Raw genomic sequence first — 12,074 nt, 5'->3', positions numbered from 1 at the left:
CTGCTACCCAATTAGGAGAACCTATTTAATAGATTTTGCCTACAATCCTATGCTCACTTGCCTGTAAGCAAGCTCAACTGAATTCAGTGGGAATTGTGCTCTAAAAACTTAATGTTCACACTATATATAAATTATTCAGCTTTTAAATTCCATTAATCAATTGCATATACTTCAATAACATTCTCTTCAAAAACTGTAACAAACTGATCTCAAAAGACAAAAAAAGTTATTTACCATCCGATTCTGAAGTTGCTCGGATGATCAAGTAACTGCTGGGTAATGGCTGTGTTATAGAGCCAACAGCTTCACCTTTAGGTCCCTTAAATTACAAACAATAGATGCAAGAGTTTTAGATTAATTTGAATTCAACCTTATCTAGGCAAGGAAAACAAGCAGATTCCTGTCAGTCAGCAATAGCTAGGAACTGTCATCTTTCACTGGAATCTGCTCTTCAAACTAATTTTAGTAACAGCTCCCGTTTCTGAAACCTCACCATACCCTTTTAAAGAGATCTTTAGGATTAAAATTTCCATTTGCTTCCCCCCCACACACAAAAAGACAACATTTGAAAATTTTCTAAAAATGCTATCCTCATTCACAGAGGCCAGTATTTTAGTGGCATTAAGAACTCAGATTACACATTCATTTTGGAGGTGGAAAACAAGGAAAAGATGATGGCACAAATACATTTAAGTAGAACATGGAGCCAAAGGGAAGAAAGGATTGGCAATACCATCTGTATACTTGGTCCCTTCAATCACTGGTTTACTTCAGACGTTTCTCAATGGTGGTTTTAGAACTCCACGGTAGAGTTTTTACACCACCGCTGAGAATTGTGTTGTCTGGCGGGAAAACTCCACCCCACGGTGAAGGCTTTTTTAAAAACAACAACAACACTCCATGCTGAATATCCACACTATGCAGAGGAGAGTTCCTGCACAACCATTGTGTTGCAAGTTGTGTGAAGGGCTCTGTGGAGTTTTCCATTGTGTTGAGTTGACTTTCTCCATTGGCTATAGAGTTTCCTGGCAAGAGTGGCGAATGGAGCGAAGGCTGCTCTAGGGAAGCTGCTGGGATTTTTTTCCCCAGCAATGGCTGATGAGATACTATCAGGAGGACTGGGGGAGGAGAGAGGGTGGAGGAACTGTCAATCAAACATTGCAATGGATTTTATTCAACTCCACGGTAGCCCACAGTCACACAATGGTGGAGTTAGAACATGTTGTGTGCAGAGTACCTCCTAAAAACTCAACCACTGATTGAAGTTTGCACACTGCATTGACGAACGTGTTGTCTGAACTGATCCATTGTGAAGAACCTGGGAGATAGTTCAGTTGCCCTGAAACTCTGGAAGGCTGCTGTCAGTCAACAGTACCGGGCTAGATGGACCAATGATCTCTCTCAGTATAAGACAACTTTCCATGTTTGAGGCCAGCTCACAGCACGTTTAAAATACATAATTTCAACCTGACTTGACTTAAAAGATGTTGAATAATGTCCTCTAGACTGTAAATATACATTAATAATATCTCTGCAATGAGTGGTGGATTTCATAGGTACAGCTTTGATTAATCTAGGCTACCAGCAAACTGCCCTGTGATCTTCTGCAGAGCTAGGATGTTTCCACCCTCAGCTAATCCGATCCTAGAGATTACAGCTATTAACCGAAACTTATTCATATTTGAAGGAGGAAGAAATCAGTGATCACAAAATGGACACCAGTAAATTAATAGAGTTTTTAAAACTGTCTTGAAAGGGTTATTAAATATTACTTGAAGTATCACACCAGAGCAGATGCATAATTGCTGTTTCATATAATCATTTCAATGGCACATAAATATTGCTTGCCTGATGTACATGATCCAATTCTATCTTTCCCCCTTTTATTGAGAAGCTCAAAAAAGCCTGATGGCTTTTACATGTACATTTCATTGTCATGCCCTTGTCTAATACATCTTTGTTCTGGAAAAGGCTGCATTGGTAAAAACTCATGGCAACTAGAAGCAAAAGGATCCTGATGGTAACATACTAGCTACCTGCCTTTATTGGAATAAAAGTTCATGGCGTGTGTCTAATTGAAATAGTAGGAATCCCCTCATGCAAGTTAGCAAACAATGGGAACTCTAGATAAATACTGATGCCTTCTGACTTCCATATCACCACCATGGTCAAGCAGTTGAGGTAACATGCACACTGCCCAAACTAAAGCCTTGGCAGGAAGTATGAACCACAATACTGAAGCATCCTTACCTCCAGATAGATTAACAGGTTAAAGCACAATCTGGCTACCCCTTGTGGGTCTTTTTTTTTAAAAGAACAGCTATTTATTTGTCCCATGGAAGACTGGCTTTTGTTGTACTGAATTAGCCACCTGAAACTCAATCAGGAACCTAAGGAAACTTCTATTCATTCTCCAGAACCAAGCTATTCAACGTTTAACCCCATCCTGAGTACACCCCGAAGTTGTTGCCTCCTTTGTGCTCTTTACCTGACCTCTATGAACTGCCCTCGATTCCAAACTCACTTTGAGGAAAGCTTCACTTCAACAACTCCCTTGGCATCATTAAGGGTCTGGACAGAACAGTACACACATACAAGGTCCGGTCTGCCCCTTCCAACTTTTCTAGACTGAGTGTTAAAAGCAACTGAACAGCCACAATTTTCAGGATTTGGGGATGTCAGAAAATCAGGCATGAATAGCAAAGGGGTAGCTCAGCTAGATCAGTCTATAACAACTGAAAGCACTTTGAGGACATTAATATTTAATAATGCAGAAAGGTTTAGGATATCATTAGTGTAATGTTCCATTCAAAACCACCTGCATCAAGAAAACATATTCACTTACCTTAACAGCCCAGATAGACTGCTCCAAAGGATGGAAAAGTTTGAAACAAAATCCATCCTTCTTTGAAGGCCGCTCAATGAGTTCACATGCGTTCAGAAGCACTGTTCCCACCCACTGGCCATTTTTAGGAGTTTTGTAAATAAGCAGCACTCCTGGTTTCAACACACACCAAAGTTTGGTCCAGCTTTTCAGGGTGCCACGAATCTTAACAAGAAAAAAAGGAAGGCTTTTAATTAATTATAATTTTATATATATTTCAGTCCTTTCCCTCCAAGGCAGAGAAGACCACTCACAGTATACACAACCATTCAATATTGTAGAATTAAAGAAGACATATTTGTAAGTACCTGTCAAGTATCCAAAACTCATTTGATCACACACTGCCAGAACATCTTACTGTCTGCATACTGTTCATTGATGTAAGTTGAGTGACTAAAGGGGTTGGACTTGGACTCTATGGCATTATAGGCCCCTTCCAACTCTACTATTCTATGAAATCTAAAATGCAGGCAGTTTTTCTCTGAAATGAAATTGTGCACTGAAATCCTACACATGTCTACTCAGAATTAAGCCCCCAGTGGGACTTATTCCCAGGTAAATTGGTATAGGATTGCAGCCTAAATTACTATGATATATTATATGCATAAATGCAGATATGTGGATGATACCTTTGTCAGCAGAAGGGTCTCAATTGGCATTAGTCTACTAATTAGGGAGTGTGGTTGAAATGTGAAATGTGAACCCTCGTTCTAACCAATCAGCAATGAAGCTCACCTGGTGGCCTCAGATGCATCACTCTCCCTAAGCCTAATTTAACACTCAGGTTGTTGAGAGAAGAAAATACTTCCCTCGGTACCTTGAAGGAAAGGTAGGATAAAAATATAACCAGTCAATTTTTTAAAATGTGGTATGTTAACCACCCTTTAGATTTTCCCCTATTAGGAAAATAACAACATCCGAACAGCAACATCCCCAGCTAAATTTGTTACTGATCGGTGTAAAACATTTAAGTCCTCTGTTGACATGCAAGAAAACTGCAATTAAGCATCTTAGATTATTTTGATGCCCATACTACTTCAACAATATCTTTTTGCTGGAGGTATTTATATCATTATTGAAATTCACAAATTTGAATCTCCCTGAGTTTTATACCATCACATATGAAAAGAAGTAGGGGTCAGGTGGGGGAAGTCTGCATGAAGGCACTCGTTTTAAAATAGCAGTACATCAATGACCTTCAATTTTCAGTTACTAGAGGAATCTCTCATAATCCACATCATATTTAATACAAAGTGATCACCAACACAATTAGTCACTGCAGACAAATGTAGCCATGGCAACCACAGTAAAGTCGCAGCTAGGTATCCCCCCTTGGTTTCATATGCATCAAGCACTGAACCTCCAGGATAGAATTAATAGATTCTCTGCTAATGGTAAACATCAGCAGCCAAATAGGGTTTAAATTCTTTTCTATTTTGGTATATGAACAGCAGACAGCAGATACAACTTTTACTCATGTTAAACACACTTGCTGACCTTCAGCCAGTCGGCCATAACAATGACCGATGGGTCTGTGATTGTGCTAAGTAATTCTTTTGTGGCTCTTTTCTTTTCTTCCCTGTAATTTTTCTTTTGAACCTGTAAAGGCAGAACAAATAATGAACAGGGTTAGAAACAGAAATGGATGGAAAGAAGTTTATGAATCAACTAGACTTGGAAAAATCAAAGGTTATCCCAGAACCAGGAATTCAACATGCCTAGTTCAGTTAATAAAAGTAAAAAAGAAAAAGGAGCAGTTTTAGGATAGCTGTTTGTCTAACACAAAGTTTGTCATTACTTAATATTTCGTCAGTACTGGTTCAAGGATTTGGGGGGCCCTTGGGCACAGTAGCCTCAATGGGCTTCCTAAGAGTATGCAAACTGAGAATTCTCTTAGGCTACATCAGATGTTCTTCAATACTCTGTGCAAACTTGAAACGGGTGCACAGTTAGGTGGTGAGGCCCTGGCAAAGGCCCAACCTTGTCTCCCTCTGGAGATGGTGCTGCACTCGTTCTAACCAATTTCATATAAAGGGACAGATGGTTCTCAAGCTACATTAATATCTCTTGTCAAAAACTTAAATCAATCATATTGGTGCAAAGCAATCAACCGTATTGGAGATGCAAAGTTAGTAAAACAATTATTTTATTGGACTTATCATTTTCTGCAAATAAGGTCTATAAAACTAGGAACCTTTCACGCTTTCACTGGTTCATATACATAAGCTTACCTACTTTGCATGTCTAATTAAAAATGGCATTGTCATACATTCATTAAGTATATTTCAAGTTATCATTAGCAGTTTGCAGCCAGTAGGATTCCTTTTACATTGGATTTCACAATGTCACGCGAAAGGAGTCAGCAGCTTAAGTAAGAAAAGCAGCCATTTCTAAGTATTTTTAAAAACAGTTCTATAATTCCAAGTTCAAAGAAAAATCAGACCTTGATTGAAATCTAATACTATTCCTATAAGCCTAAACCTTTCATCTAGCATGAAGAGGCAATAAGCTTGTAACATGTTTATTATTTCCAGCAGGAACTAATGGTCTCATCATTTCCGTGATGGTGGATAGGGCAAGAAACCACATCTTGCCCCTGGTAGCAAACACACCTTAGCCTACTTCGTCTGTAGCCATTCTCCTTGAGATGGTGAAGCAGGAATGGGCAACTTGTCGCCCTTCAGATGTTTTGGCGTACGATCACGTGTAGTAACCCCCACCATTAGATATGCTGGCTAGGGCTGATGGGAATTGTAGGCCAAAACATCTGGAGGGCCACAAGTTACCCACCTCTGTGGTAAGGTGAGGGCTCACATGACTGAACGCTCTCCCATAAGAACTGGCACAGCCCAACCACAGGCTTACAAACTCAGTGAGAACTAGGCCTATACGAAGGCAAAAAGTAGTCAAGTTATTTTGCACATCTTCCACACAGTAGAACTAGAGGACTATGTTAAAAACTTTTCTGCAGTAAAATGACATTAACTTTATTCAGATGACACACTAAGCAACGGTGGTTAAGCATTTTGAGCTAAATATTATGGCTTTTCATGTCATGTGAACCATGACTTAGTATACAGTGTGAAACATTCCTAACCATGGTGGCTACGTAAACAGTTTAAACATACTCACTAACCGTTTGCTGCAAAAGGGTTAGCGGCCTAACCAAGGCTTAGCATGCTGTCTGAAGTCGCAGTGATATGAGTATCTCATATTTGTGCTGCCAAATGTGTGTCTCATATTCAGCTTCTGAGTCCACTGGAAAGTGTGATACTGTATAGTCACAGGTGTACTGTTTTATAAAGCAACTTACCTTAAGGGACTCCTTCTTTGTGAGCTTGGTAGTTGAGGAAGTGGTGGAGGAAGCAGTGGTAATGTCTTTCTCTGATCCATTATAAAGCTTAGATTCTGACTGAAAATATAAATCACACAAGAAAATAATGAAATTATACAAGCATCTTTCAGGCAGACAAACTCCAATTAAATGAAGTATGGAAACCAGGATATAGTTTTTTAAGTTTGTAGTTTTCTAAGTTTTATCTTGATGTTGTTTCATTTGATCAAGGCAGAAAAGGAGCTTGTAAATGAATTCTAAAGGAAGTGCTTGCTCCAAAGAAATATTAGTTCTGTTCCCTAAATATGATATACTGGTGCTACTCAAAAACACTATTATAGCTTGCTCTCCCTAACACTGCACTTCTAGAGATCCATAACTTTACTCCACTTTAGTACGGTAACACTGAAAATAATTCTTTATTAAACCAGAGCCTTCATTTACAGCAAGTAAATATACTGCTGTGGCAGCACATGCATTTTATCAAACTTGTCTTAAAGTCTAAAAATTGATTCTTTACACATGTTACCCAAAACCTGTAGAGTAGCAGAGCTATTCTGGCAGTTGATCACTCACCAAGTTATGGTAACTAACTTAACGCATTAGGAACTTCACAGTAAGCATCTGCTACTGACTAAAAATAAATATTGGGTCAGTTACAAGGTATTTGTTTTCCTATACATCAAAACAGGAGTTGGATTGACAGGACTTGTTAATAGTAAGGTATCCAGGAACCAAACAGGTCTTCTGGCTGAATTTAATATTTCCTCAAAAGCTCTCTTACTAATTTAAGTTTTCCAAAAGGACTTTTTGCTTTTGCTTTCTTCAATGTGGTAGTAAAGTAAGAAAACATAAGACAGAAAGGCCCCAATTCAATTGTTTATGGCTACACACAAGTTTTATACATTCTGAACAGCAGTACACATATGTCAGGGATGCAGCAGCAGTTGCTGGGGAATCCAGGATGCATTTCCAATGTGGCACTGGAGGAGTGAAGAATGTTTCTATTTAGAAACTAAGCATCACTGTATATATGCAGAACTTCCTGCATGCTTTTCAGGACTAGAATTAATAGGCACAAGTGCTCCTAAAATGTCAGCACTGCAATGCATTAGATTCCACTACACAAAAGTAGTAGTACATTTTAAGCAGCATTAAAGTTTATACACAGCTATTAAAAATGTAAAAGCATGTTGTTTTAATTGTATCTCTCATTTCAGATTTCAGACTGGATTACAAGAGGTCCATTCTAAAGTGCTTCCACAGAATCAGCTCGAAAACTCAAAACAAGCGACAGTGATCATTCTTCTATGGATGGGTTCTCTTCTTTGCCTCTGTGATATAAGCTGCAGGGAAACCACTTGCATGTGGCTGCAGTTCCACATCTGAGCAGTAATATATGTAAGCACCAATTGCACGAATCTCCCATATTTATGGTTTCCTTCCATGCCAGAAGGAGCAGCCCTGATGGAGATGAAGTGCTAGTGTGAAAAATTAAGAAAACAATCCACACAATTGGCACTTCCATGCATTATCAAAGCATTATTATCAAAGCAATATTAAGCCCAGGTCACATTAAAATATTAAGCCCAGGTCACATGTTTTTATATTGTATTTTATATCATGTTTTTATACAGTTTGTTCTATATTTTGAATGGTTTTAATTTGTGTGAACTGTCCAGAGAGCTTCAGCTATTGGGCAATACAAAAATGCAAGCAATAAATAAATAAATAAATAAATAAAACAAAACAGTTTTCTTGTAGAAGTCAATATTTCTGTGCTAATTGTTGCATGAACATGGTGGTCTGAATTCCTCCATAAATTCTGAATTCCAGGAGGTTACTCAATTATAGGGCAAACTGTCATAAAGATTGTCTTAATTCAACTAGATTTTAGTAAATTTTATAAAATAAGCATATATATTACATATTACATCACAAAAAGACAAAATTACTACTCAAAATTGGGGATCTAAATATGTCAGTAAAAATATATTAACCTTGATTTGCAAAATGTTATAAATACTGTCCAGTTATGAACATATTTCCGCCTTTGTTATATGTACTTGGAAATTTTTGACAAAGTGTCATATTTATAGGCTTGGATCCAGATTGGTCTGATTAAACCCATTGATTTCAATAGGTCTACCCTAAATATAGCTAAACCTGGATCCAACTCATGGAGTTTGTTTTCCCACTCATGTATCATGAAGGCATAGTTACTTCTCTCAGTGTTTTGCATAGTTTATTCTGGCATAAACAAACATCTATGAAATCAATTCATCATAATTATACACTACATATGTATACATATAAATTTAAACTTTGCTGTTTTAATTCTATATTTTAACCTATATCAATTTTTGCTGTGTGGTTTTAATCCTGGTTGTGCTTTTTATATTGTATTTTGTATTCATGTTTTTAAATTGTTGGTTGTTTTTAGGCTTTTCATGGTTTTAATTTTTGTGAACCACCCAGAGAGCTTCGGCTATTGGGCAGTATAAAAATGTAATAAATAAATAAATAAATAAAATATGTACGGTACAATGCGTACAACAATGATATCGGTATTCTTATCTTTTCCATTGCCAAACTGAAACTAAGATTTTCATGTATGTTATATAGTAATGTATGTATGTTTTTGGGATTGTCTGTTTGTTATTAATGTTTTTATTAGTTCTGGTCAATGACCATAATAATTTTATTCAATTAAGATTTTCACTGCAAAGCAACACATCAACTACATATGGAAGAAACTACCTTCCCTTTTTTGACACTTGAAGCATACTTATAAAATATAGAAACATGCTTTAAGTGACTTTTAAAATAGTAAGGAGAGTCATACCTATGTGCAATCCTTGGTTATATCACAGGTGCTTGGTTAGCATCTGCGGTATAGCCAAAGACTACAGATAGGTATGACTCTCCTTACTATTTTAAAAGTCACTTAATCTGGTGTGCAAAAATATACTTTCTAAACACTTCGCTCATTCAACATTATGTTACTTGAGATTAGTATCAACGTATCATCAACTTCATCTTGGTCAAAGATGAAAAGGGTTACGAGGTTATGATTCAATTAGGACTTGGCTTCTTTCTAGCACATACTAGTATGTAGTAGTACTAGACTCGTAATTGGAAGATTGATTTAAAAGGTACAATCAGTCTTAATTTTTAAGTGTGAGCTTCTTAACTTACTAAATATATACCTACCTATAGTACAAAGATATTTAGAAAAAGTGTGCATTGTCAAGTCATCGCTGAACCAATGAGACAACTCTTGAAGATATTACATTCATTGGAACAAAGCACCTAAACTCACTTAGATGTAGCAAATTGAACTATGCTTTTTACTGTTTTTAAGAGATTAATGTGCTTACCTTGCTTTTTGACATTGACTGTGGAGAATCATCTTTACTTTGTGAAGCATCATCTTTCCCTCTGTCAAAACCTTAAAAAGAATGGTTGCAACAAGTCAGTGTATTCCATATACACTAAGGACAAAATCCTAATATACCAAGTACACTTACTTAGAATACATATCCATTAAATTCTGAATAAATATATTTAGGATTTGGATTCAAACATCTTTATTTGCTCCTCCAAATAGTGTCATAATACTTCCATCATGATTAAACAACATGGTGTCCACATATACTATTATACGCCTCCACAGATGTGAACCAATCAATGTCTTACAAGACAGCATGAGACAGAGAATTCGCGCAAAGCCAAATCAGAAGGCTTACACCGTATTTCCATTTATTATAGCTACATTCTTCCTAGTAACAAATGTATTTAGTATATTCATTCAAAATTCCTGGGACAAGTATGGAGTAGAAATTCTATCTTTCCAAGTAGAGGGACAGGAACTTGGGAAATTCCCTGGAGGAATTCTGGATTCTAATCATGGATTAAGCAGCAACTTGTATGTTTATAGGCTCTTTTCAGACATTTGTATGAATTTTTGGAAAAGGGCCACAGCTAGTAGACACAATACCAAACCCAAGATATGTTTTGTGAACAGGGCTGTTGACACAACATCTAAATGTCTAGTGGTCAATACCTGCAGCTTTGTTTCCATTGTACTTCACATATGGCAATGAAAAGAACAGAGTACGTATGAAAGATACACACATGTAGCTGAAGCTTTGCTCACTCTTTAAGCTACAACAGTTCCAACTTGAGCAAACTACTGTCCATTTAAAATGGAACCCATCTCTTCATTACAGGGAATTGCTGCAGCAGAAATAAGCAGCACAACCTCAGATAAATGCATGATTTCCCCCCACAAAGACAAATCGCAACCAGGATGTTTGATTAATGTCTAGTCTTCATGCATGCACTGGCTGTGTTTAGACAATCAAATCCTATCTTAATAAGTCAGGATCAGACAAGCTTTGTGCTACCTCATGCAGCCTCTTTGTACCACCATTTGCATGAGGAGGGAAATAAATTAGGAACCCACATTTAATAGGAAGTAACAATGAACTGCTGTTTCCTGGCTTGTTTCATTGCTGCACACAGGATGCATGAAACTCATGCTGCATGAAGCTTATGACCAGGGTCATGTCTAAGCACAGATACTCATTTGGTTTATATTTAATAATTCAATGTATACCATTTACTAACACAGTTTCTCTGATGCAGTATCTTAAAAAATAACAGGTTATGTACATCTAGAATATTTGTCTTCTGCAAGTCGCAAGAACAGAACAAATGGCATACATGAAATAAAGTTTTAGCTACAAAAATAAAGAGTATTAACAGACTTCGGAAGAAAGTTTTTGAGAAGCAAGCTGAAAACAAGTAATTTAATATAGAGTTCTCATCTAGAAGTTGTTTCCTAATTTTAACAGATCTAAATAAAAATGAATATGGTGCTGAGATATGTCACGACAGTACTCAAAACAACAACAGTAATAATGTTCTTAGTTCTGCTAGTATCAGTCAATAAAGGTTTAAAAGCAATATCAATTTTGATTCAGTTCAGAAAATTTAAATATTTTTCAGATATTGATGCTGACTTTGAGATATAAAAAGCATAAGTTGATTAAAATGTTTTACCCTCAAGTACCAATAATCTGTGTGGCAATATATATTAGACAGAAAGGTATTAGACCTGAAAATAGAATATTGCAGGCAGGAAAACAGGGAAAGAAGGCCAGGAAAACTGTTTACTGAACCTATATTATGATCTAATAAAAGGTGTAAGTGTGCTAAATGTAACTTAAAACTTGTTTTTTTCCTAGCTGCATCGTCTTTTGCTCATTCACAAACTACCCATTCTCTTGCTTAAAAAAATCCATCTTTCCAGTCTCCTGGCTTTCTTATAGCTTAACGCCGAGTATATGGCTGCTGGAGCCTGTACTGCCTAGTGCCCTGCAGGCCTAATTACCATAGCAGCAGTTTGTCCATAAACTCTTTAAGCCCAGCATATTCATATTTGTTAAAAGCAACAGTAAGAAGGAAATCAGCCTAAAACAACATTAATTTCACTGAGCAGGGGGAGGAGGGGGAGAGAAAAAAAATTCTGTGTTCTCCTCCTTTCCCTGCCATGCTGTTTATCTTCAGAATGTTCTCTATAATACAGCCTTAAAGCAGTAGGTTTACGAGCTCTTGCCTTCTGCTTCCCAACCCCATCCCATGAAGCTGACGGGTGACCCAACTGTCTTAAGATACCATTTGATATTCATTTTACAGAAAAAAATGGCATTGCTACCAGAAATGCAACCTATACATTATCCCATATGTCCTACAAAGTGCTATGCTTATGTAATTTATACACTCTTTTATTGGACTATTATTTTAATTATATTTGTATTCTGCCCTAGTATCCGCAAAGATGAAAGGCAG

At 37.0% G+C, this 12,074-nt stretch overlaps 1 protein-coding gene across 4 annotated transcripts in view; it reads right to left on the bottom strand.

Annotated features, from left to right (window-relative positions):
• Window positions 1–12,074, bottom strand: part of OSBPL8 (oxysterol binding protein like 8) — a 324,479-nt gene that overhangs the window by 22,281 nt on the left and 290,124 nt on the right. For all 4 annotated transcript variants that reach the window (XM_063133845.1, XM_063133844.1, XM_063133847.1 and 1 more), the window contains 5 exons: window positions 9,599–9,669; window positions 6,198–6,296; window positions 4,382–4,483; window positions 2,846–3,049; window positions 235–319 (listed from right to left, as the gene is read on the bottom strand). In XM_063133845.1, the coding sequence (XP_062989915.1) occupies window positions 235–319; window positions 2,846–3,049; window positions 4,382–4,483; window positions 6,198–6,296; window positions 9,599–9,669 (561 nt within the window). The remainder of the gene's footprint in view (window positions 1–234; window positions 320–2,845; window positions 3,050–4,381; window positions 4,484–6,197; window positions 6,297–9,598; window positions 9,670–12,074) is intronic.

Source organism: Elgaria multicarinata, chromosome 9 (assembly GCF_023053635.1).
Source record: "Elgaria multicarinata webbii isolate HBS135686 ecotype San Diego chromosome 9, rElgMul1.1.pri, whole genome shotgun sequence".
NCBI lineage: Eukaryota > Metazoa > Chordata > Lepidosauria > Squamata > Anguidae > Elgaria > Elgaria multicarinata.
The sequence above is the reverse complement of the archived record's forward strand: the minus strand, read 5'-3'. Positions and strand labels throughout refer to the sequence as shown.